The sequence below is a fragment of the Anolis carolinensis genome, unplaced genomic scaffold (assembly GCF_035594765.1).
Source record: "Anolis carolinensis isolate JA03-04 unplaced genomic scaffold, rAnoCar3.1.pri scaffold_11, whole genome shotgun sequence".
Taxonomy (NCBI): Eukaryota; Metazoa; Chordata; class Lepidosauria; order Squamata; family Dactyloidae; genus Anolis; species Anolis carolinensis.
This window is the reverse complement of record NW_026943822.1, coordinates 18,076,693-18,103,633: the sequence shown is the minus strand read 5'-3', so window position 1 is coordinate 18,103,633 and position 26,941 is coordinate 18,076,693. Positions and strand designations below refer to the sequence as shown.

At 38.0% G+C, this 26,941-nt stretch overlaps 1 protein-coding gene across 5 annotated transcripts in view; it reads left to right on the top strand.

Moving 5' to 3' along the window:
• The window catches only part of myo5a (myosin VA), an 85,809-nt gene extending 59,129 nt beyond the window's left edge, over positions 1-26,680 (top strand). For 2 of the 5 annotated variants that reach the window (XM_062963464.1, XM_062963465.1), the window contains exons 22-41: positions 192-440; positions 1,560-1,653; positions 2,916-3,064; positions 3,362-3,472; positions 6,812-6,955; positions 7,745-7,798; positions 8,578-8,805; positions 9,877-9,977; positions 11,035-11,115; positions 13,107-13,305; positions 14,432-14,506; positions 15,469-15,562; positions 17,883-18,029; positions 18,346-18,500; positions 19,181-19,270; positions 19,708-19,858; positions 19,953-20,235; positions 21,307-21,481; positions 22,220-22,300; positions 22,390-26,680. In XM_062963464.1, coding sequence (XP_062819534.1) covers positions 192-440; positions 1,560-1,653; positions 2,916-3,064; positions 3,362-3,472; positions 6,812-6,955; positions 7,745-7,798; positions 8,578-8,805; positions 9,877-9,977; positions 11,035-11,115; positions 13,107-13,305; positions 14,432-14,506; positions 15,469-15,562; positions 17,883-18,029; positions 18,346-18,500; positions 19,181-19,270; positions 19,708-19,858; positions 19,953-20,235; positions 21,307-21,481; positions 22,220-22,300; positions 22,390-22,542 — 2,814 coding nt within the window. In that variant the 3' untranslated portion in view covers positions 22,543-26,680. The remainder of the gene's footprint in view (positions 1-191; positions 441-1,559; positions 1,654-2,915; positions 3,065-3,361; positions 3,473-6,811; positions 6,956-7,744; positions 7,799-8,577; positions 8,806-9,876; positions 9,978-11,034; positions 11,116-13,106; positions 13,306-14,431; positions 14,507-15,468; positions 15,563-17,882; positions 18,030-18,345; positions 18,501-19,180; positions 19,271-19,707; positions 19,859-19,952; positions 20,236-21,306; positions 21,482-22,219; positions 22,301-22,389) is intronic. The other 3 variants (XM_062963468.1, XM_062963466.1, XM_062963469.1) reach the window with 3 other exon arrangements.
• Positions 26,681-26,941: the final 261 nt, after the last annotated feature.

Sequence of the window (26,941 nt, the reverse complement as noted above, 5' to 3'; positions counted from 1 at the left end):
GAATGGCCAGTAACCTTACGTTGTTCATGTTTCTGTAAGAGGAATATTATTGAAGTCCCATTTCTCATTCAGTTATATCCTGATGGAATAACTTCTGCCCTATAACCTTTGGGTTTTAGAACATCTTTTCCTAACATGAAAATTTGAGCTGATACCAAATGTAATCTGTATTCCTTTTGTTTTTGTCCAAGTCAAAAGACTCCAAATCCCTGCTTGAGAAACTGACCACTCTTGAGGCAACATACAATTCTGAGACAGAAAAACTGAAGAATGATGTGGAAAGGCTTAGGATGAGTGAAGAAGAGGCCAAGAATGCGACCAACCGGCTCCTTACGCTTCAAGATGAGATCAGCAAGCTCCGAAAGGAACTGCACCAGACGCAGATTGCAAAGAAGACCATCGAGGAACAGGCAGATGTATATAAACAGGAGACAGACAAGGTGAGTGAGCCTTGCCCTGCAGTGCAGGACATACGAAATCATTGAACATGAAGGATACGTTTTCTAAGAGATGGAACCTACACATCGATAGGAAATAATTCATGACTCTTGACTGAAGTAGCCCCACTGCTCTTTTAATCCTCCTTGCCTCCTTAATGGAGAAAAGAGGTAGGAAAGCTGGTGCTCTGTAGGTGCTTTGGACTGTAATTTCTTTCATCCCAGGGAGGAGGTTTATGGGAACCATAGTGCAAAATATCTAGAAAATGCTGGCCTAGATATTCTGATTTTGTGTAACTTAAAGTGATTACTAGAATTTTCCTTGTAGCATCTAATTCTGCTCTGAATTCTCAGCTAATGAAATATGAGACATAATAATAATAATAATAATAATAATAATAATAATAATAATAATAATAATAATAAATATCTTTATTTTTATACCCTGCCACCATCTCCCCAAGGGGGCTCGGGGTGGCTTACATGGTCCCAAGCCCGGGTAATTACAATAATCAAAACAATAAAAACAGATCACAAAAATACAATTACACACATTAAACATTAAAAACAGTCATATCAACTTTACATAATCTAAAAACCAAAGCAAAGATTGTAAAAAATGGCCTGGGCCAAAATGCGCAGAATGTATAATGTACTTTTTTGCTAATTTTATCCCAGTTCTATTGAAATGGTAGCCACTCACATTGTTTTGTTTTTCTCATAGTATTTTATAGAGTTCCTTCTCCAAGGAATTTGCAATCTAAAATATGATAACTGGGAGCAATAATGAAAGAGTCTATGCATGTGTTTATTTATTCTGCTGCCTGGTATCCACTCACAATAAATATTATTATACTGTTCTGAAATAGACGGGAAATAGAGGAAAATATTAACAAGATGTAAATATACACAGCTTCCACATTAGAATATCATTTTCTTCCTATCAGATTTTTTGAAAATGTTGCAGGTAGAGGAGGTTTTAATAGTATTATAAACAGCTTCAGTATAAATGTATTAATTTCCTTTGTCAGGAATCACATAAAAGTCTTTTTTAGATCATTGCTGGAAGAAAGCACTGGTCTTAGCTTGCTTATGAGCATTTTCTATTTTTTACGTTTTAAGCTGGTGCTAGAACTTACAGAGCAAAACACCCTGCTTAAAAAAGAAAAAGATGAGCTGAACCATCATATCCAGGAGCAGGCCAAAGAGATAACAGGTACGTTTGATTTCAGTTTTGTTTGATTTGAGTCAAACCTGCAAATGTACGGGGCCGGCTGTAAATTGAACAGGTCATCCGTGATTGTAATTGAACATGAGACACCAGACGAGCTTCCTCCTCTTGGGTCAGAAGGTGGCAGTGTGGCACAGCACAAGATGAGGGAAAACCATAACATAAAACCAAAGGAAAATATAAAAAGAATTCCAATACTGGATAAACTGTTCAAATGAGTGAGATTTCTATGAAAGGAATAGCAGGAAGGAATCAAGGTCTCTCATTCTGTTGAAAAAGAAGTTGGGGCTCAGACTTTTTCACAAAGGAAGGGGAATGTTATAGATACCTCAGTGAGTGGATAGGATATTCACAGGCATAGCAATGTGTGCAGCATAAATATATCATGTTTTAAGTTTTCTCCCTCCTGCATTTCCTGCCCTGCTGTTAGGTGGTATGGGATAGATTTTGAGTGTCACACACATACACACAAACAGCCTTTATTAGCATACAACAAGAAAATTGGCATAAAACACTGGTACATACAACAAGAGATAAAAATAAAACATACTTAGAAGTTACTAGTCTCAAGGATACAATTTGCAACAGTCTCACAAAAGAATGTATCAGGAAACAATCAAGGCCGGCTAACAAAGGATTCCTCTAAGCAGAAAGCAGCTTGGCTTTCTAGCTACAAGACCATTCACTGCTGATCAAAGTGGCCAATTGCAACATTCACACATGCCTCAAACAGAGTTCTTTCTCCCACCCTGGACATATATACAGATATATAAATACCACTTGCCTAGTTTCCAACAGACCTCACAACCTCTGAGGATGCCTGCCATAGATGTGGGTGAAACGTCAGGAGAGAATGCTCCTGGAACATGGCCATACAACTCACAGCAACCTAGAGTTGTTCAGAAGATAAGGAATTTTATAACACCCTTGCCATTCATGCTGTGAAAAAATGGAATTCCTGTATTTCATCTGTATATTATCATATTTGAGACAAACAAACAAAGAATGATGAAGTGTTTCAGCAAAGAACAAGTCACAAGAACAGATCCTTTTGGAACATTCCACTTTTTTATATCTCCCATCCAAAAGAGCTGATGGCAACACAATTCAAGGTGCAGGTCATTAATGATGTGGTAGGGGAATAGTCTGTTACTAGCAATGACTTTTGGGTAGAAATTAAACACTTTTTTACATGTTCTCGAGCAATGTAAAGCTATTAACTCGTTGTTCTGCTTCCTTTTTTTTAGAGGTCATGGAGAAAAAGCTTCTTGAGGAGACGAAACAGCTGGACCTGGATCTGAATAATGAAAGGCAGCGGTATCAGAACCTCCTCCAAGAGTTTAGTCGGTTAGAGGAGCGATACGATGACCTCAAGGATGAGATGAATTTGATGGTGGTGAGTAGGCTTTTTTTGGAAAAAAAAGTGTGATGGGAAAAAGACCAAAGGTCGTGAGCTATAGGTTGTGACAAAACAACCGAAAAGCAGCGAAGAAAGAGTTGCTTCATCCCTCTGCTCCTTTGTTGCTTTCTTAAACTCTCCCATTTATTTTCCTTATTTCTTACCAGTTCAGATGCTTGAACAAAATCAATCTTGATTTTCTGAAATGTATTCAAGCCAATGAAACCTCTGGAATATGGGAAAGTACATTGTTATTATTGAGGCTAAGATTTTTTTTCTCCTTTTCCCTCCCAGAACATCTCTAAGCCTGGACACAAACGAAGAGATTCCACACATAGCAACGAATCCGAAAATACCTATAGCTCTGAGATCACTGAACCAGAAGAGCTGCAAATGAGAACAGAGGTGAGCTTGCCCTACAGCTTCCTTGCTCCCCACTACCACTTTGCTCCATAGCATATGTCTATAACAGGATAGGATGTTCTCAGGAAGGAGGGAATCATTTTTTCCTGCCAGAGGCTATTCTACTTTTTTTTTCCATGTCAGGAGCAACTTGAGAAACTGCAAGTCGCTTCTGGTCTGAGAGAATTGGCCGTCTGCAAGGACGTTGCTCAGGGGACGCCCGGAGCAACTTTTGATGTTTTTGATGTTTTTACCATCCTTGTGGGAGGCTTCTCTCATGTCCCCGCATGGAGCTGGAGCTGCTAGAGGGAGCTCATCCGCGCTCTCCCCGGGTTGGATTTGAACCTGGCAGCCTTCAGGTCAGCAACCCAACCTTCAAGTCACATGGCTTTAACTGCTGGCAGATTATTAGACAGAACCCTTACCAAATACTTGCTACATACTTATCCTTGTTTCCTTTTGCTACAATGCATCTGTAAGGGTTGGAATAGTATACAATAGGCCTCATTTATTTTTGTCAGACAAAAGACATCAATTACTATGTAACACAGAGCTTTTCACCTCCTTCTGCAAAGAGTTGCATTCACTAACCCAATGATGGGCAACCTTTTGCACTTGGTGTGTCAAAATTCACCAAAAACCTAGCATGACTTGGGTGGTGTGTCACTTTGAGAAAAAAACCATAATTTCACAATATATATAGTTTAAATAACAAAAATATATAATTGTAATATATAACTGTATTTAATAAATTAAAAACAATTTACTACCATTATTTCCATGTACAGCAATCTATGGTACCTCTTGCAGTTTCCACGCTGATTTCTCTCTATTGTAGTTTCAATGTAGTCATGAATAATGAATAATATAATAATAATATAATAGTAATAATATAATAATATACTACAATAATATATATATATATATATATATATATATATATATATATATATATAAATGTAATGTGCATAATTCCCATGGAGTAAACAACAAAACCACTGGACCAAATCACACCAAATTTGGCCACAAAAGACATTAGTCATCCAATCAATCTGCATGCGGCAGCGTGTTAGCAAAAATGGCTAGACGAGTCAGTGCTGACACGCGTGTCATAGGTTGGCCATCACTGCACTAACCAGTTAAGTGCCATTGAGAAGTTGTTCTTGACTTCCTTCCTTCCATGTAATTGAATAATTCAAGAGTTTGAAAGTTTGCAAAGTTTTCAACACTCGGTTCATGCAAGGACACCCAGAATATCAAGGCAGAAAATCCCACCATATCTGCTTTGAACTGGAATATATGGCAGTGTGGACTCAGATAACTCAGTTCAAAGCAGATATTGTGGGATTTTCTGCCTTGATATTCTGGGATATAGGGCGGCATGGAAGGGCCCCAAGATAAGCTAGATCTGGGTGCAAAATGTTAAGGGGAGGTGTACATCTAAATATCTTATTACTGTGTATTTATATTGTACAAGTTTCCGTTCTTATGATTTTATTTTACTCTAACCACGGACCACCCTTTTTTCCCTCCCTTTCCCTTCTAAACAAGTAAGAAAGAAAGGTATGGTTGATTATAGACTTGAAACTTTTAGTTAGTACATAGTTTTCTGCCTTTAAGGCTTTAGGTTAGATGCTTTTAGGTTAGTTTCCTTTAGCCAAATGATTTGTTACAAAATAATCTTGGAATCGGTTTGAATGCCAGTAATCAGCACTCCTAATCAAGTAACATGTTCCTTATTCCTTTTGCTCATTCTTGCTAACTCTTAGGATCAATATAGACGTTAACATGCTCATTGGATCCAGCTTGGGCTAGCATCTTTGTGGTGTCTTTGCATTGCTTCTGTTTCATGGATGTAGTTTGGATTTCCCAAACTGCAGTGATAGTTTTCCCACCAGCAACATCAATATGAATAACACTGCTGGCAATTTTGGAATGTTTTTCTCTGAGCGTAGGCTATAGCCTATTTTGAAGGTCTACTTTGTGTCAGTGCAGACAACAGAAACAAGTATTGTTCTCTCACCTTCCAGGAAAGCTGTTTTGATAGGTCAAGAGTTTTTTTTTTTTACATTGACCCATAAGAAGAGAATTTAGACCTCTCGGTTGTGAACATTTTGCTAAATGGTTGGCTCAATCTTTCTGTTGGCCTGTGAAGACAATTCAACTTTCAATTTTTGTAACCCATCCTGAGTTGAGGTGTTGGGGGAAAAGGCAGGGAATACTGTATATACTCGAGTATAAGCCTAGTTTTTCAGGCCTTTTTTTCAGACTGAAAAAGCCCCCCTCGGCTTATACTCAAATGAGGGTCCTGGTTGGCTTATATTTGGGTCAGCTTATACTCGAGAATATATGGTACATTTATTATTTTTCTCTATTATTATTGGTATTATTACATTTGTTATTTTTCTCTATTATTGTTGCTACTATTACATTTATTTTACTCTGTTTTTATTATTAATACATTTATTATTTCACTCTGATACTATTATTATTATTGCATTTATTATTTTACTCTATTATTACAGGTATTATTTTCCTATATTTATTATTATTGATAATAATAAATATAGGAAAATAATACATGTAATAATAAATAGAGTAAAATAATTATTATTATTATTAAGGAGCCCCAGTGGCAAAGTGTGTTAAAGCACTGAGCTGCTGAACTTGCACACCGAAAGGTCCCAGGTTCAAACCCCCAGGAACGGTGTCAGCGGCCGCTGTTAGCTCCAGCTTCTGCCAACCTAGCAATTTGAAAATATGCCAATGTGAGTAGATCAATAGGTGCCACTCCGGCAGGAAGGTAACGGCGCTCCATACAGTCATGCCAGCTACATGACCTGGAGATGTCTATGGACAACGCCGGCTCTTCGACTTAGAAATGGAGATGAGCACCAACCCTCAGAGTCAAACATGACTGGACTTAACATCAGGGGAAACCTTTACCTTACTATTATTATTATTATTATTACATGTATTATTTTACTCTATTATTATTAAAAGGATACATAAGCACATTTACATGGAAGAAGATGAGAATAATGATTTGATTAGAGCTGGACAGTCTTATCTTAAATTTGAGCTTTATGTAAATATTCAAAAACATTTAACCTACTGATGCCTCAATTAATGTAATTTTATTGGTATCTATTTTTATTTCTGAAATTTACCACCCTCGGCTTATACTGGAGTCAATGTTTTCCCAGTTTTTTTGTTGTAAAATTAGGTGCCTCAGCTTATATTCAGGTCGGCTTATACTCAAGTATATACGGATATATATATACACACACACACAAATACATTTAGAACCATTCTGATCTGCTTGTGCTTCCTTTGGGTCAGGAACCAAGTGAGAAGAAAGCTCCACTGGACATGTCTCTCTTCCTCAAGCTTCAAAAACGGGTTTCGGAGCTGGAGCAGGAAAAGCAATCCATGCAGGATGAGTTGGACAGGAAAGAAGAACAAGTTCTCCGAGCCAAGGCCAAGGTAAAGGCTCAAAGGGCATTGTCTTTCCAACAATTAAAGTTGAAGCTCTGTTTTTCCATGCTGTCTTGCCTTATTTTATTTTACTTAAATATCGCCTCTTTGCTAGCATGGGGTCCAAGGAGGCTTATAGCAAAATTAAAATAAACACATGACTTGATGAATACATCAAGAGGTGTGTGCAGAGCATTCACTAGGGCTGGGTCCCTCTTTCAGCCTGAAGCCTGAATTTAGTTTCAGGCAAGTTTGCTTTCCAGTGATGCCAAAGGTATATCTTTCCCAAAAGAAGATGAGATTGGACTACTGCAGGAAATTCAGATTTAATCTGAAAGCAGTTGTGGGCTGTTCTGTTTGGTTTTGTGTCAGCCCATAAAGCATCTTTCGATTTGAATGACTATTTTACTTCTTCGCACATTTCTTTTAGACTTTGAATGTTGCACTCATCCCGCCCTTTCCTGTTATTTTAATTTAGCTAAACTGTAAACATAATCACCAAAGTCACAATTTTGATCTTGGGACCATCAAACAACTTGCATTTAAGTTGCACAGATTTATTTATATTTCACAGTAAAGCTCTTTCTGAATGAATATGCTCAAAGTTAGAGAGTTTGCAAAGCTGGTAAACATGGACTGCAGCTTGGGTTGCTGGCTGACATTGCTGCTTAAGTTGGTTCTGTTGCAATTTTTTATATATGTAAAAAACATAACATCCTACAGGTATCTTCAGTTTCACACCTTAACAGTAGTACCAGCTAACTGATAAAACCCTTTTTGGTTATTTTGTGTACCTAGGAGGAGGAAAGGCCTCAAATGAGAGGTGCTGAGCTGGAATATGAATCACTTAAGGTAATTCTATGTATATATGTATTTTAAGAGTTGAACAGTTTAGTGTAACTAAGTCAGAACTCAAAATATTAGGCATACATATTAATACTTTTTCATTGGCCACCCCAAGACTGTGGAATGACCTGCTGGAAGAGCTCCGACAACTAAATGAGGTGTCGGAATGTAAAATGCAGTTCAAGATCTATCTCAGCAGGCCTACTTTCAATCATGAGTTTCAGTTGTCACTATATGTCAATTCTGTAGCTGTGTTTTGTATAAGTTTTCATTTAGTGAAAGATATATCTGTTTATTGATTAGTCCGCTGACCATTTCAATAATAAAAGACAAAACAAAAAATACACGTACAAAACTCCTCTAATAGCTAAAATAAATTAAATCACAATAGAACTTGATTAAATAATAAATTTGGTAAAATGGGATTAAATTATAAGATAAAAGCAGGGGAAGTAGTTTTCATATATATCTATATATCTCTCTGTGTGTGTTTACCTATGTTATTTAATAATTTAGTGTATTTTATGTTGATTGGTTTTTAATTGGTTGTATCCTGCCTTGAGCCATCAGGAGAGGTGGGTAATAAATAAAATGTATTATTATTATTATTATTATTTTATTATGACACAGCAAACAAGATAGATATGCTGGATTTAGTATCATTATTACTGATAAGTATTGTATTATTATTATTATTATTATTATTATTATTATTATTATTATTATTAAAGAAGCAACTTCCTCAGTATGTATAAGGATTAATTAAAACAGTGATTTTCTTGCAGCGTCAAGAGCTTGAATCAGAAAATAAGAAACTGAAGAATGAGTTGAATGAGCTGAGGAAAGCCCTGCTGGAAAAGAGCTCTCCAGATGCAACGGCTCCTGGTGCCCCGGGGTACAGAGTCCTCTTGGATCAGATGGCCTCTGTTAGCGAGGAACTAGAAGTGCGCAAGGAGGAAGTCCTCATCTTGAGATCTCAGCTGATGAGCCAGAAGGAGGCAATTCCACCCAAGGTAAGGAACAAAATGGAAAATTGGATCGACCATACTGTTTTTCTTTTTGCTTGGCAGCATGAGAGTACTTAACTCGAGTGTGCAGTTTGTCTGTTCTCCTGTACAATCTGTGATGCAGCCTGTAGCTTGGAAAAGTTTTGTCCAACTTGGTCATTGTGGCTGAGGGATTCTGGGGTTTGTAATTCAAAAAGTGACTCTCCCAGGCTTTGGCTCAGCTTTAATAGTGCTTAAAAGAAAAAGGACACAAACAAGGAAAAACACAAACAGAACATGAAAACCTAGTTTGGCTAATGTATGATAGATACTACACTTCCATTTCAGGTTTTTAGAAATTCAAACTGTGCCAATGATATGCAGGACTTAATCAGTTATTTATTAATTGATGAAGTACTGGTAATTTCTGGGAATGCCATGGGCCTTTGAAGCCTTTCAGGACAATATTGAAAATTGCACCAGGCAATGTAATTACGATGTCAAACTAAAACCCTTGTAAAATTCCTTTTGTAATCTCATAGTCTCAGCCCTTTCTACAATGCCATATAATCCGTATTATCAAATCATATAATCCACATTATCTGCTTTGAACTGGATTATATGGGTCTACACTACCATATAATCCAGTTCAAAGCAGATAATCTGGATATGGCAGTGTAGAAGGAGCCCAAGTCATATTTCATTGTGACATTTGAACTCTGTGGTACCTGCTCTGACAGTACTTGCATGAGTTCATGAAAAGGTTGAAAGGAGGTCTGTTTACCTAACTGCTGACCAGGTTTTTGTCTTTGTTTTTCTGCTTGCAAATGGATTGCCAGGATGACAAGGTAAGTTAGTTTCTTACTGTTGATTATGTATCAAATGCTAGAATTTGCATTGAGCCCAAAGTATCACAGAAATGTCTACAATACATGAAAAACAGCCCTTATATTACACTTTATATATAAGCCCTCCCTTCTGTACCAAACTCAGCTCCCTTACATTCACACACATACTTTTTCACACTTACATTTAAATATACTGTGGCCTCGTCAGGTAATCTATTTTGTAAATCTGCTTTCTGTAAATTCTTCTCAGAACACGATGACTGACTCCACAATCCTTTTGGAGGATGTACAGAAGATGAAGGACAAAGGAGAGATAGCTCAGGCGTACATTGGTTTGAAGGAGACAAACAGGTACTTGTACTTAGATGGCTTATACATGTGATTAGGGTTTTTTGTGTCATCGGTTGTCATAACATGGATACTGAAAAGCCATGAAATAAAAATTGACAGATAATGAACAACAAGAATAAAACATGCAAGTGGAAATAATAATTTCTGTGTACAATATAAGAACATAAGGATACAGTATTCAGAGCAGAGTGCAGCTCCATATATTTTGTCATTGGAACTGGTTGTAAGAAACAGTAGCCTTGGATTCTTATTTATCTGCTCATCCTGATGGAACAAGCAATAATTTTAAACCAGCAACAAAATGTGGCTAATGACTGTAATTTGTTTGAGGGGAGGTAAGCCACATTTCCTAGTTTAAATGTAAAAATAAATCAAGATGAAGGGTTGGTGATTTCATTGGTTTCTTTTCTGCCTCGGAGTCTGGTGGAAGACCCTTCCTTGGAAGCTTTTAAACAGAGGCTGGATGGCCATCTGTCAGGGGTACTTTGTGCTTTTCCTGCATGGCAGGGGATTGGACTAGATGTGGTTTCTTCCAACTCTATTATTCTATGATTCTATTATTCCATTGGCAGAAAGAACCAAGTAGGTGCAGTTGGGCGGCTACACCAGCATTATGATTTGATATTAACAATCCAGGATTTTCTGGAATACTGGCTTCTTACAATATGAAATCTGGGCCTATGTGAGAAAGGATTTGCTGCTTCTCCAAACTTGCTACTTGTTTATCCTGGGCTGTGAAATGCATTGATAGATGTAAGGGAAGACTAGAATTAGTTGTGCCTACTTACATGAGAGCATTAAAGTCAGGGGACTTATTTCAGACTCTGCCTCCCCAACATTGTATTGTTAAATGTACACTTTATCTGGGTGGGATAGCCATTGATGTGCCTAAAATCACACTTGTAGAATTTGTAGTTGTGGAAATCGTATATAATTTTTTAAAAATAACACTGACTTGGCTTGCATTGTCCATCTCATTAATATATTGCACCACCATCATCATGTATCCTATTTTTGTGTTTTTGCATTTTGAAAAAAAACCCATTTTGCTTGGAAGATCGTCTCTTCAAGACTATCATATGCTGAATGAGGATGGAGAGCTGTGGCTGGTTTATGAAGGGCTAAAACAAACCAACAGGTTACAAGACTTCGCAGGATGGGTGTTTTTGTTTTAAGTGGCATCTTCTCTCTCATGTTACTAACATGCTGCGGAATTGCTTTTGCAGTAATGTTTCTCACAGTAGCTCAAAACGCTCCTATCAAATAAATGGTTACAAGAAAAGAAGGAAATCAATCCAGGTCTAGCAGGCATGGGGCTACTAACATCCACAGTCAGGGAGACAGTAAACATTGGGGCTCATGGCCATGAACATCAACAATTTCCATATCAGAAGCTCAAAGTCACTAAAATGTTAGTGAGTCAGATACAGTTCACTGGGCTTTTGCATTTGCCAGGAGAGATTGAAAAAGCATGTGAAGTTGCAGTATCTTCCTTCTCCTGTGATACTATAAGTTATTTCCCAAAGTAGCATCATACTAGAGGAGGCTTAAGGACCCATTTCTCAGAAACTTTTTCTGCCTGAATCCTGGTGCCAATTAAAATGGTTGCAGACCAAGCTGTTTATTATTCAAAACCTTAACACTATATAACCTATTTATATAGCTCAATACAAAACAGTTATTCAGTTGTGAGCGAGCAGTTAATAGCATTTTGTGTGTTATTTGCCTTTTCGGTTTAATGCATGGCATGGCAAATAGCTAATCTGGAAAGACATAATTATTAAGAAGCACCAGATTTTAAAAATGCCTTTAGAAACCATTTAAGCTGCTTCAAACTCTTTTCAGAACCTGCTGCTAACATTTGTAACAGATCTGTTTATTGAATGCATCCGTATTTTGACATATTATCTCCAAACATCTATTTGTTTCTGATTACTTAGTTACTGTAGTAGTTTTGTTAAAGTGTATTGCACTTTTAACAAACTAGAACCATGACACAAGTTACTTTGTGGCATATACTGTTGTAACCAATGTGTTTCCTTTTCTTCTGCCACTAACAAAACACTTAACATATTATGTATTGCTTTTGTAAGTGTGCTTGAAGCTAATGTTGGGAGTAGTTACCATGTTGCAGAAAGAGCAAAGGGAGAGGTGGCTCAATCGCTTTCGCTTTTGGCTACTGCGTTCTAGAAGCAAAAGTGTCTAGAACAAGTGGCAGAGAAATGAAAGGTAAATGGCCCACATTTACCTTCATGTGCTTGGTCAATGTAGCTGTTAGGTTGTCTTCTTGGGTGTGTTTAAAACCTGACAGTGTGTCTTCTGGAGCATCTTAGATGAGGTATGTGTGCATATCTATTCTATGTAGCATTATCATTTAATCGCAATACTTTTACCATTCCTTCGCTCCTGCAATTCATACCTGCAGAATGAATCATTTGTTCACATTCCCAAGGACATACATTGAATCACCAACACAGCCAACTTGGTTGAAGGTTCTTGACATTATAGTTGACCGCACAACCATTCCTAAACTAGAACTGCTAATTTTTAAAGGATCTGTTAATTCATTATCACCATTTTTGGAAGGTGGATGGTTTAATTTTTTTTCTTGTGATCAGCCTTCTAGCTTAATTTGCAAACCTTTGAGACCTAGGGACCAATGATGGCCAAAGATGGTGAACACCTTAGAAAATCCAAAACACACCCAGTAGTAGCAAAAAAATAAATAGAGTAATTTACGGTTCGTCGTCAATGGTGCCCTTAAATCTTCATCCTGACATGAGCTGTTTTATAATTGTCCTGTTGGGGCAACATGCTCTTGTAATTCATTCTGAAGAGCCAGGATGCTTTAAACAGACACGAAGCCAAGGCATTTAAAGTGGGTGCAGTATCCATTTTACTATTTGTCCCATTGTTAATAAAATGGAGTCCTGAGGCATGGGAACAGCTTTAAGAGTACTCTGATTTTCTTTGTCATGTAAACTGTCAGCTGTCTTTGTTAACATACAAACTAAAATTTCAGAACCTCTGTGCAAATATGCAATATGCATCCTGAAATACTGTTTTCTTTCTCCCACTTTCCTCATCCCCCCCTTCCAAAATGCCCTCTATTTTATTGGTTTATCTTAGGCTTCTGGAGTCTCAGCTACAGACTCAGAAAAGGAGCCATGACAATGAATTGGAAGCCCTCCGCGGAGAGATTCAAAGCCTGAAGGAGGAAAACAACCGCCAGCAACAGTTGCTGGCACAAAATCTCCAGTTGCCCCCAGAGGCCCGGATAGAAGCTAGCTTACAGCACGAGATCACCCGCCTGACGAATGAAAACCTGGTATGCAGTTCTGTAGGCTTGGGAGCACCGTGGGGTGGGCACAGAAACGTGGATGAGGCTGTTAAAACCATATGTGTAGTAGGTTTTACAGAGAGAACTGGCCCCTCCAAGCAGGATTCTAGATCCTGTTGCTTCACTTCTTTGGCAGGGCTGGACTGTTTTGTTTTTCTCTTTTGTAGTGCTGCCCTACTTTGTCTGAGAATAGCAAAGAAAACCTAATGTAATTATTTGTGGTTTGTAAGTCCTGTGGCCTTCCTTTACTGTTAGACACACATCATCAAAACTCAGATTCCCTCAGCACCATCTCAGCTGTTAGTGATAATAACAGGCATGGGCAAACTTCAGCCCTCCAGGTATTTTGGATTTCAACTCACACAATTCCTAACAGCTGTGTTTGCTTAGATTGGGCATGGGCAAACATTGGCCCACCAGGTGTTTTGGACTTCAACTCCCACAATCCAGCTGTTAGGAATTGTGGGAGTTGAAGTCCAAAACACTTGGAGAGCTTAATTTTTCCCATGTCTAACTTATGTGATCCATGTTCATTTGTATACAAAGACACAGAAATTACTTGTGGGGAAGTCCTTTTGTTATCAAATTTGTGATATCTCAGAGGTTTCCTCTCAACCCAATACCACTGGGTATCCCTAAGAACCTCAACATCCTGCCATCTGGGCAAATTAGTAGTCACTGTTATGTAGTTTTGTTCCTTTGTGTCATGAGATTAACTCCATTGTGACCAATACTCATGTTCATTCTCCAGCCCATCATTGTCTGGACTCTATAACAGTAGACTTCATAACATTAGACTGTGCAAGGCAGTTTTTAGATGCTGGTAGCTCTTCGTATCAAAGCAGTACTACAAAAGCAACATCTTTTTGCATGGACTGGATGCCTGCCCTTCCATTTCCCCCCAGCTAGAACCTAATAATTCTTTCCCAGGAGAATCAGCCTTCCTCTCACATGGTATCTAGACTTACAAAAGGTATCATGTCATATGTAAATGTACCTGGACTTTAGGCCCCTTTGCTTGTCTTGTTCCAACTGGGCAAGCTACTTAGAATAGTGTGTTTAGTCCCAGTCTTCAAAGAATGGAAAAACCCATACTTCATAACTGTTTTTTCAGTATTTTGAGGAGTTATATGCAGATGACCCCACGAAGTATCAGTCGTACCGGATTTCACTTTACAAGCGGATGATTGTATGTACACAGTGCAGACCCTCTCTCTTGTTTGCTGCTTCCGGAGCGCTAACTGAAGAGCTGGCTGCCTTGTCCACTATTGAAGGAAATCTATTTTTGGAGATCTTCTTAACATCACTCCTTTCCCCAGAGCTGTTTGTTGTGTGTCAGTTGTGTCGGCACGTTTGTTTCCCTCAGTACACAATTTGTTACTAATATGAATGTTGCAGCGTGACTAATGCAGGCTCTCTTAGTGGTTGGTTCAGATTTTGAAAAGTTGCAGATAATTCTACATGCTTCCAGGTTAAATCAAGGGCATTACAGAGCAAATATACCATATATTGTTTCTCTATATTCTTATCAATCATCATCATTGATTACATAGCTATTTGGAGGGCCACACATCATTCAGCCATGCATTACATGCACCATTGGAAACATTAAAACTGGCACCAGAAAATTTTGTGATAAAGAGGGAAGCAAATCAACGGGAAATGCTAGAACAATATTTTAAATATATTGACTTCAGTCGTTCAACTATTACCTGTACTCAAATAATATTGGGCCTGTTAGATGTTATTTTGCTTCTGTGATTCTGCTCAAAGTTGGAGCCAGTCACAGACTTGTCTCTTTTGTCTACTGTTTTCTTCATGTTTAGCAGTGTTGTTAGTGAATGTAGAATCTCCTAGGCTTGTGAGGAAAAACTACCAGAAAGTCAGTTATGGATGTATCGACATCCTTAAGATGTGCCTACAGGAGAGATCTGCCGGCCTTGCTGCATATATTTCAACATACTTTACAATAACATCTTGCTTACAACCCAGGCAATGTGCAAGCTTGCAAACTTCTGCTAGATGGCAGCATCCCTTTTCAGCTGTGTTCATCCCTTTACCACTAACAGCACTACTGTTGTTTTGTGCCTGTTGCATGTCTCCCATTTTTAAATGTTTAGTCCTTCTCTCTCTTGACTTGTTTTTGTATAGGATTTGATGGAACAGCTTGAAAAACAGGACAAGACTGTTCGCAAACTGAAAAAGCAACTCAAAGTCTTTGCTAAAAAGATTGACGAACTTGAAGGTATGTTGTTTGCGATCAAGGATGGTTTTACTTCTCACCTGTCATAATAAGAGTTGAGGTCTTTTGATCCATGCACATTTCCAAGGCAATGAGTCTTCAGCTGTTAATGGCTGGATATAATGCATGGAGAACAATTAAACTTCAGTGTATGTGCCTATGGAAATAGTCTGAAATAGTAATTTTCATGTATTGACAGAAGGGTGTGGATTATACTGGAAGCGGAATAATCCACACCCTTCTGTCAGTACATGAAAACTATGGCTGAGAGAGAATAGAAGTTCATACTATTCCTTGTTTACCAGTGTTGGCTTTTATGCTCTGAGCAGGTAATAGTTGTACAAAGATAGCTAATCAATAAGAATACCCATCTCTTTTTTTTTTTTAAAACACATTAGGATGTGTGCCAAAAGAGTTCATAACAGTAAGCTTTTTGCTTAAGGATTCTCTCAACTCACTCATGGTCATACAAGACAAGACAGAGCCACATTATGAGACTATACAGAGAACATTGTAAGAATACATGCTTAACAGAAATGGATATCAAACTGCTTCCAAAGTAAAGAAGCGGATTGAAATTTTGTACAGGTGCTAGTTTTCTAAATAAGTTTGTGGGTACACATTTACTAAAAAGTTATATATACTGTATCAAAAATAATGCACTTTTGTAGCACAGTCGTGGGCCTCTTTCTGAACAAAGCACTGCCTGATAAATGCCAAAACACAAAGAAGTAGTGACTTCCCATCTTGTTAATCTTCCTAGATGCTCTCCAGTGAGACAATTATTTGCCAGATAAAATATTTACTCTACAGTGAAGGCTTCAATCCTTATTAAAATGATCATGGGAAAGACCACTCCCTGCTTCCTTCATAACTGTACTGTCCTGCTCTTTCTTGAACTTTACGCTTTCAGGTAGATTACACACAGAAATTGCAGTTTTGTTTCTGTGTCCAGTAAGCATTGGGTGCCAGAGGGACACCTTAAGAGGCGGGGAAATAGCTGCTTACCTGAAGATTACATTGAGACCTTTTACTTGGTTCCACAGTTGTAGGGAGTGGCTGCAAAGGACTAAGTGTTGTCTTCCCCTTTGCCACACTGAATATAGCTCTGAAGTATAGGCAAAGATCAGTCCATTTCAGTTTCTTTATTCCCGTATTTCGCAAGGTAATGCAGGTAACAGAATATTATTTTGTGCATAGACAGCTGGATAGTATAAGCTGTCCTCTGGTTTATCTGATGTTCTGTTGAGTGGTGCTACCAGCATTTCTGGTGGGTGTGCAGGTAGATTAAGTACTCTGGAGAGACACAGGATCAAGAGATAAGGTAAGTTTCTAGTTGTTCAGCATACCACATTTTGCATTTTGTCAACTTACTGAGAGCATTGCTTTAGACTGCTTTGGAAAAGCAAATCCTTATTTCTAGATTTCCTGCAAGATCTACAGCTCAATCTTGTTTGTTTATTGTGCTTCTATGACTCTCCTAGACCTCTTGTTCTTTGGCTGCCTCACTGATTTCAACAGGGCCTCCTCTCATAGAAGCACATTGAGTGCTTGAATGAGCAAAATTATGACATCTAATTGTTAAAACACAAGTAATAACTCCTTTAAAGGAGCAAATAAGAAAAAATGCATCAGTGTCTGGTGTAAGAATAAATACTAACTGCATATATGACATGAAGGCAGCTGTTTGATTTCCCAAGGGTTTCCACTTTTCACTCCATAGTGAGGAATAAATGTGTACTTCATGTCTTTTGTGTGTCTCTGTGTTGAAGGGAAATAGGCTTGCCGTAGGTCTGCTAATGAATTTTCTTTTCTGGTGTAGTGCATTTCCTTTTCATGGAGGCCAGTGAGGGAAGGAGGAAAAATCACTACATGATATAGTACAAGGGAGAGGATTTGTGATATTGGCAGGAAACTAGCAAATCGTCTTGGAATAATATTATAACCCATCTTTTTTGTTGTCCCCTTCTAATTAAAGCTTAATTTTAAAAATATTATAACACTTACATATTGATGTTCAGCTACTTTCCATTAAATCAACAGATAATTCAGCATCTGTCTGTTTATTTGTCTATCTGTTTGATTACGAAGTTCGAGAGTGTTTCTAGTCTATCTGAATACAGTTATCAAAATAGCCCAGCTTTACTAAAATCTGGAAGTCTAAAGCACACGTTTTGATGATCCATTTATGAACACGTATATGGAAGTGTCTCAAACCCAAATGGCAAACATTAGGCTAAAACCAATTAAGAAAATGTCACAATTCCCTATGGCCAATTCCCTCTTGGCCAAAATTCTCAGTGTATGTCCTCTCTTGATTCAGTGGGTCAGATGGAGAACATTTCGCCTGGACAAATAATCGACGAGCCGATCCATCCTGTGAATATTCCAAGGAAAGAAAAAGACTTCCAGGGAATGTTGGAGTATAAGAGAGAGGATGAACCCAAACTCATCAAGAACCTTATTTTAGGTGAGAATGTTTTCTATGTACAAAATGCATTATATGAGATTATTTGCAATCACATTTTTACTGTTCCAGTTATGCCCAATTTGTCTAAGGCCAGAGGAAAGACGACAACTTGATATGGTCTGAATTCTTGGTAGCAGCTCCATGTCACATCCCCTTATTCATCTTTTGCAGGAGAAAACATAATATTGAAATGGAACACATATTGTTAATGTTTCATTGATGAAAACAATGCCTGCTAATTGGAGAGCTGAAGTGTTATCAGGCCATGTAGTGAGTTTTGTGTGAATTCCTCTCTGCTTACTTTTATCTTCTTTAGAACTGAAACCACGTGGTGTTGCAGTCAATCTCATCCCAGGATTGCCTGCTTATATTTTGTTCATGTGCGTCCGCCATGCAGACTATGTTAATGATGATCAAAAAGTGAGGTCCTTGCTGACTTCCACGATTAATGGCATCAAGAAAATTTTGAAGGTTAGTTTGTTTTTAGTTATAATATAAAAATAGAACATAAATAAAAGTAGCTTTTGTCGTAAAGTGTGACATGTACATTAGACAAATGCTTGCCAAGAAAACCTCATGATAGGGTCCCCTTATGGTTACCATGGAGCCCGCGGTGGCTTAGTAGTTTAAAGCCTTGTGACTTGAAGCTTGGGATGCTGACCTGAAGGCTGCCAGGTTCGAATCCCACCCGGGGAGAGCGCGGATGAGTTCCCTCTTTCAGCTCCAGCTCCATGCGGGGACATGAGAGAAGCCTCCCACAAGGATGGTAAAAACATCAAAACATCCGGGTGTCCCCTGGGCAATGTCCTAGCAGATGGCCAATTTTCTCACACCAGAAGTGACTCAAGTCAGTCCGGACATGAAAAAAAAAATTGTTACCATAAGTTGGAAATAACAAAGGCAAAAACAACACAACAAAAATTGGTGTACTAGCTATTGTGTGTGAGTGTTCTACAGCCCTACAAGCATATTTAGAACTGGATATTAAAAAAATCGCAATACAGCATACATTGGGTTTAAAACTGTGTAAAGTAGACTGGAATTAAAACCAAGATAAAAATTGTATTATAGCAAAGTAAATGCAATGATTTTAACAGGTTTTCTTCAATTTGTTTTTTAATATGCATTGTGTTTGATATATTTGCTTTCAGAAAAGAGGTGATGACTTTGAAGCGGTTTCCTTCTGGCTGTCTAACACGTGCCGATTTTTGCACTGTTTGAAGCAGTACAGTGGCGAAGAGGCAAGTTTTGTTGTCTTAGTCCATAACTTTTCTCTTTATCTTTGCCAGGGTTTGAAGGGAAGGTGTCCATCAGAAAGAAATGGTTGGAACTTTAGATAAAGTGGGCTGGACTTGCAAAGCAGGAGAAAATTGAATTTAAGATGGGGTTGGCACCCAGTCTTCAAGATATTTGTTTTCCTGCCCTGCACTATATCTATCCCCTTAAGATGAAAACACAACTTTGGTTTGTAAGCTGCCCAAAGAGCATTTCCTAGAATCAGAGTTGCCCCTTTCTTTAATTTAGCAGTTTGTGTATGCTGGATAACCAACAGGGTGTTAATCTCAGTAGAATTTTGAAAGGTGATTTACAATTCTTAAAAACATATTGTCCATTGTATGAGTTTGTTTTGATGAGATAATGGAAATACATGACTACTGTTTATCTTCTACAAATTTAGGGGTTTATGAAGCACAACACGCCTCGTCAAAATGAACACTGCCTCCACAATTTTGACCTTGCCGAATACAGGCAAGTGCTGAGTGATTTGGCCATTCAGATTTATCAGCAGCTTGTAAGAGTGTTGGAGAATATTCTTCAGCCAATGATTGGTAAGGGAATTTTCTTTTTTAAAAATTAGCTAAAATTAATTCATTGGCATCTCAGGTTAGTTTTCTTAACTAAATTTATGGTGATGTTACTCAGTTTCAGGGATGTTGGAACACGAAACTATCCAAGGGGTCTCGGGCGTAAAACCAACCGGCCTCCGAAAGAGAACCTCCAGTATTGCTGATGAAGGGACATACACACTAGACTCTATCATTCGGCAACAGAACACTTTCCACTCCATCATGTGTCAACATGGGATGGATCCAGAACTGATCAAACAGGTGGTCAAGCAGATGTTTTACATCATTGGGGCTGTGACCCTCAACAACCTCCTCCTGCGAAAAGACATGTGCTCCTGGAGTAAAGGGATGCAGATAAGGTGCGGCAATCTTTGTCAGTGTTTCAGTCTGAATTTGATTATTATTTTAAGGTAGAGTGTGCAACTGCATTATGTACATGGGCCACTTCTGGTTCTCAAAAATTGAGATTAAATAGTACAAGGAGGCTTTGAAACCTATGTGAATGGGAAATGGTGGCGCCAGCCCTGGTTTGGACAGCTTACATATTTGGCAATATTTGGAGATTCTCTATATAAATGGGCAAAAACAAGTTTGCATACAACATGTGCATACAGTCACATATTACTCAGTCTCCTTCATTCCTCTTATCGGTCTCTCTCTTCTGTAAGATCTTCAGAAATTGAATATATTGCCTAGGTTACCAAATATGGTCATTTGCGCAGTGGGAAAAAGACATTCATGGTTCTGATGTTCTCTGACTTGTGTAGACAATTGCTGATTTGCTGAGAGTAAAAGTAGCACATAAAAGATTTGTAATCAGATAAAAATGCAATTTGTGGACAGATATTGCTATTAGGTTACCTTAGCAAGCATATTTTTTGTTTTCTCGATTGGTGAGAAAGTGGAGGAGGCAGTTAGAAAACGCTGATTAGAAAACGCATTTCACTGTATGAATGTCTTTTCTAACCTAAGATTTATTGATGGGAAAACTATATGCTTACCTTATAAGCTTGCTGTGTAGTGTATGGCAATAATAGTTACGTAAGTTATTTTGTCTTTATATAACAGAGTAATTTGGGCAATAACATTTTAAAAGATAGTAGTGGTGGTGTTAGGATCTCATTTGATGTCTAATAGGTAAAAGATAAAAACATATCAAAAGGGCAAATAAAGTCCAAAACAAAGTGCAATAGATTATGGGGTATGCCTCTTGTGCTTGAAGTAAAGGCATTATGCATAATTACTTTACAGCTGCCCTGAACTAAGCAGCTATCTCAGCAAAAACAAAATGCTTCTAAATAATGTACAGAAGATTTTGTCAAGGAGAATCATTGGGCAAGAAATCATTAGCAAAATGTTTTCCATTCAGAACAACTGAAAATAAATCTGCCTAATAGCTGCACATGTATTTCAATACATTAAACCTACAGGTACAATGTAAGTCAGCTTGAAGAATGGCTTCGGGACAAAAACCTGATGAATAGTGGTGCTAAGGAAACTCTGGAGCCCCTTATCCAGGCAGCACAGTTGTTGCAAGTGAAAAAGAAGACGGATGAAGATGCAGAGGCCATTTGCTGCATGTGCAATGCCTTAACTACTGCACAGGTAACCTACACTTCCTTGATTGAAAACATATACATACGGTTTAGCTAAGTGCTAGTTTGCACATATTCTTGAATCATGTCATTAACAAAAAAGATAGCAGTATTCAGTTCTGTTTTTAAAACTGGCATATTGGGATAGTCCAATCTCCTTTCCTGGCTACAGCACCCCCCCCCCCCCAATAATTTTTTTTTTTACATTTAGGCATCAGAATGATCAAATATAACATTCTAATTATGATAAGACTTTCTAAACTAATATGGCTTAGCAGGGAATGTGAAATAGTTATGCCTAGCACATTCTAAGCTATGTTACCGGGAGCTTTTAAGAGAGGCTCTCCTTCACAACCTGATCCAGTTTATGGGTGTTTTGAGGTTCCACTTAACAGTGATGATGAAATGTGTCAAAGGCGGCAGAACTGTGAAATTCTGAGACCGGTATTTGTAGTTCTTAGGCCCCTGAAAGTTGCCTACCTTTGATTTTATTAAAAGCAGACTTTTAAAAAATCCGACGTGGTGTGGGTGTAATAGACTCTTGAATACATGTATTTGACTTTAACTGTATAAATTGTGCAACACTCACAGAACTATAAATTCCAGTAGTGAAAGAAAGAGGTCATGGAGATGGCATCAGCAAAGCAGATCACATCAGAAAAATGTTGTTTACGGTATTTCTAGAGCAAATAGGAAGGGCCTATTAATCAACCAAGGAAATAAAATGTGGGTTTGTTTCCCTTTACAGATTGTTAAAGTTTTGAACTTGTATACTCCAGTTAATGAGTTTGAAGAAAGAGTGTCTGTGTCCTTCATCCGGACGATACAGGTAACATTATTTCACAGCCATGGATGGAAAACTATTGCATAAATCTCTTTAAATATAAAATACTAACAGGCTTATTTTTATCTTTGCAGCTGCGTATGAGAGACCGGAAAGACTCTCCTCAACTGCTGATGGATGCTAAGCATATTTTCCCCGTTACTTTCCCATTTAATCCCTCATCCCTTGCATTAGAAACCATCCAGATCCCAGCAAGTTTGGGTCTAGGATTCATCACTCGTGTCTGAATCACAGATGCATTTAGCTCTCGATCATGAGTTTGCCGCCTGTACTTTCTAAGCGTGAAAATGAACACAGAAAAGCCATGAGGATGGGGTGGGGTAGGGAAATAGGGGAAGAGGGCTTCAAAAACATTGTAGATATACCCATTATGTTTGAAGTGGCCCTTCAAAGAAGCCATTAGCAGATCCCTGCTGCATATACCCTTGGTGGGAAAGATGCACCCAGAGGCTTCCAATGTGATGTGTGCACTCAAGTCCATAAAGCATTTCTCATTCTCCTTTCCATAGAGAAGCAAAAAAAAAAGTGTGAGAGGACATTTTAGCTCTTTATATCACATTTCACTGTAATTAAATCATATGTATTCCACCAATAGGCAAGGAACCAAAAGGACATAGGAAGTAATGTAAGATGCGTAACGAATTAATGTAAAATTAGTGAAGAATGTAAGTATCTTGGGATATCATCTTTATATATTATAGACTGGAAGGTATACTGTAAACTGGCAACATAGGACACAATCCAAAGGCCTATTAAAATGAGGAGCTCCATAAGAGTAGGCCTACTCTTGGGGAAATTTCAGTCATTTCAAGGAGGGCTTGCACAGTAGACATCCATAATACATCACAACCAAGGAGCAGATAATCTGTCAAACAGCTTTCTTATTTATGTCAGTGTGGCATAAATGATGAAGTATCAAAAAAGTCTTTGGGCTTATTCTATGGTACGATGTAGCTGTTCATTAGTTAGTATCCTTTTAAAGCATATCAAAGTGCTGCTGTGTACCGTGTTCTTTTCAATGTACAACAATAATTGTTAGGCAAGAGAAATATAAGATTTCAAAATGAAACACAACTTTTAATTGTCCAGTCTTTTAACAAGATGTACGCAAGAGTTAAGAAGCATCATTGGTGATAGGAAACGGTAACTAAGCACAAATAACCAACTGGATGCTGTATAATCATGGTTCGGAGTAAGTTAACTAAAGTATTCAAGATTGTTCAGTGAACAAAACCCAATCGCATTGTATTTTACTATTTATTTATCATTTCTGTGTATTCTAATTTTTCATCATCATTTTTGACTTGTCAGTTTTGTAATTGCGGCGTTTTATTATTATTATTATTTTTCTTTTTGGAATTGCTTTGTGCTGGGTCCATTTCACACTTCAGAGGAATCTCAAAGGCCTCGCTGAAGGAGGAATTCGTTCAACTCATATCTCCACTCTGCTACACATTCATTATTAGAGGGTAGAGCAACCCCCTAATTTGGATGCACTTTAAAAAAATAATAATATTCTGCTATTGGGAAATTTTAATGAAGACTTTTAAGAACAAGGGTGTTTGTTTAAAGAAATATTTTTTGCAAGGAATTCCCACATTTTAGATATTTGTTCAGATTTGCTTCAGTGAGAAGCCCATATTTCAAAATGTCTGACATGCCTTCTCAATCGTTCATGGACCCAAGTTTTCTTTTAATTGATCACATACATAGGAAGAAACTACATATTTTGAAATTGCCATGTGCAATATTTTAATGTATTATAGAAATTATAATTATGTTTATTTTAAAACATATCTAGATGCTGTAATGGCATATCATTAAAAGTTCTGATACTGATTTCCATTTCTCTGCATATCTTGAAAACCATGCTGTCATTTGGGAAGACCAATGTATTTTAATTTTGAGTTTTATAGGAGAGTGATACGCACCTAGTATAATATGGTCACTGATAAAAGCTAATAAAGTAAATTTCAGTTTTATCAGTACTGTTTTGAAGAGCTGATTTGGGCTCTTCCCTCCTTCTCTTTAATTTTGTTCTGGGTTTTTATTGTCAGCAGAGTTGGAAGTTGTTATAAGAAACATTAACTACTTAGACTCAAACATTGTCTTCTAAACCAGGGCTTCTTAAACTTTTCTATTTTGGCCTGAGAGACTTTCACTTGATCCTAGGTATGCAGGTATATAAAATGGGTATAAAAATCAAACATTTACTGACAACAAATCAGCATTTGCAAGGCTTGCTAAACAGCCCGATTCCCCTTTTAATGAAGTACAACTGAAGCATTTTCTTTGCACAACAGACTCGTGTAAATACCTAAAACAGCCGCTAGGTGGCATTCAGAAAGCTTTTATCATTGCTAACTTTTTCAGGACCCAACACTGAGCATTTGGGGTTGCAACCCACAGTTTAAGAAGCCCTGCTCTAAACTACTTTCGTGATTTATGTTAAATGAAGAGGTATATACTTGAATATATTTATTTGACATCTGGCTATCCATGTTGACTCCCAACAAGATGCATTTCTTTCAGATTAACTTTTAAAAGATACTCTATAGTTGCACCATGTGGGTTCTAGGTTAGGTATGGGCGGACTTCGGCCCGCCAGATGTTTTGGACTTCAACTCCCACCATTCCTGCTGTTTTAAATCGGTTTTAGGAGAGCTCTGGCACGATACAGTAGGAATCCAGTTAAAGTTTGAGAAGTATGATTTACACCAACTGGAGACCATGAACACGAGACCCGTGTGTGTTTCTTTCTTGTTTACCTAGGCCAGGCATGGGCAGACTTTGGCCCGCCAGATGTTTTGGACTTCAACTCCCACAATTCCTAACAGCCTCAGGCCCTTTCCTTTTGCCCAGAGCTCTCCTAAAACCGATTTAAAACAGCAGCACTTCTGAAAATTAACTAAAGCAAAAACAAATAGTCTCCATCATCTTCCTATTGATCCTCTGAATCAACTGGATACTGTCTTTTAAAACTCAGCTTCTCCAGAAGTGATATTTATATATTGTTGAAGGCTTTCGTAGCCAGAATCACTGGGTTGCTGTGAGTTTTCCGGGCTGTATGGCCATGTTCCAGAAGCATTCTCTCCAGATGTTTCACCATCAAAAGTTGCGAGGAAGGGTTTAACCCATTGTGCCACCGCCGTTCTCACCTCTGAGGATGCCTGCCATAGATGTGGGCTAAACGTCAAGAGATAATGCTTCCCGAACACAACCATACAGCCTGGAAAACACACAACAACCTGATGTTTATATATCTTTTTAAAAAATATTGTTTACCTGTAAAGAAGCCTTACTGTACCTTGTTTACTTACAAGAGTGGTAGATGATAATAGGCATTATTACCCAGGCACTAACATTACTTTTCTCTCATGTTAAAATCGTACGCTGCTCGAAAGGAAACTGTTTCTCAGTTTCGTGTTTTGTTGTCATTCATCGACCCCTTTCCATGTTTGATTGTATGCTGCTTCGCCTGTTTCGAAGAAAGTCGTTTCTGAGTTTAATTAGTATTTTGTAATTTATCAGGTACTTAAAAAAAACAGTATTTACGTGCACTTTTCATAGGTTGAAGTCTTTAGTGTTGGTACATAAATAAAACATCTATTTTAGGTTTTCAGGTTGAAGGCCCTGGTTTACCTTTTCCCACTTCTTTAAAGCAAGGTTTTTTTCTTTTTTAAAAAATGTGGGAACGTCTTTGTTGTTAAAGTTGTTAATTTGACATGGAATTCAGTGCTGGGAAAACGATGCTTTTGAAACGTAGAAACCCACAGAGTATTGCACAAATGTTACCTCAAAAGATTTCAGATCTTTTTATTTTTATTTGAACACTGAGTTTGCCAATGTTGTAAATGTCGTCCCATCTTCAGATTTTACCAAAATCCTTCTCAACTTTCCAACCTGGGGTGGAACTTGAAAATAAAGATTTTTTTGTTTCAGTGGAGCATATATGCAGTTGTGTGCACAATTTTAAAGCCCTAACAATGTCAGTGGAACCTATTCCCATGTTGGAGAACCATATGGCATCCTTTTTTTCTCATCTCTCAAAACCACCAGCATTTGGAAGCTGAAGATATCTCTTTTTATTTCCATTTTTACACTGGACGCATCTCAATGTTATACCACATTAACATTCTTTGAAAAATTCAACTTTTGATTTGCTTTTATGGAAGAAAGGCTTTGGCCGTAGATTTCTTCCACTTGATCTTGCCACAGTGCTTAGAGGAAAACCAAAACGGTACCCGAATGACATGAGCTCAGAATTGTCATTGTGTCTGACATTGTACTTAGTAAACGTATGCTTCATAAATGCTGTATCTTAGCGATCACTGGAAATGTCCGAATAAAAAAAAACAACTACTACTGATACTTGTTTTTTGTTGTGTCCTGTGTGAACTGGCTGTTTCTGAACCAATCAGTGGGGTTTAAGTGAAATGGTCTGGGACTACAGTTCCTATCAATCAGGCCTGGGCAAACTTCAGCCATCCTTCCAGAAGTTTTGGACTACAACTCCCACAAATTCCTAACAGCCTACTGGGTTAATTATCCTCCCGCCCCAAACACCTCCAGTATGTTCATTTGGTCACCAGGGTTCTGTGTGCCAAGTTTGGTCCAGGTCCATCA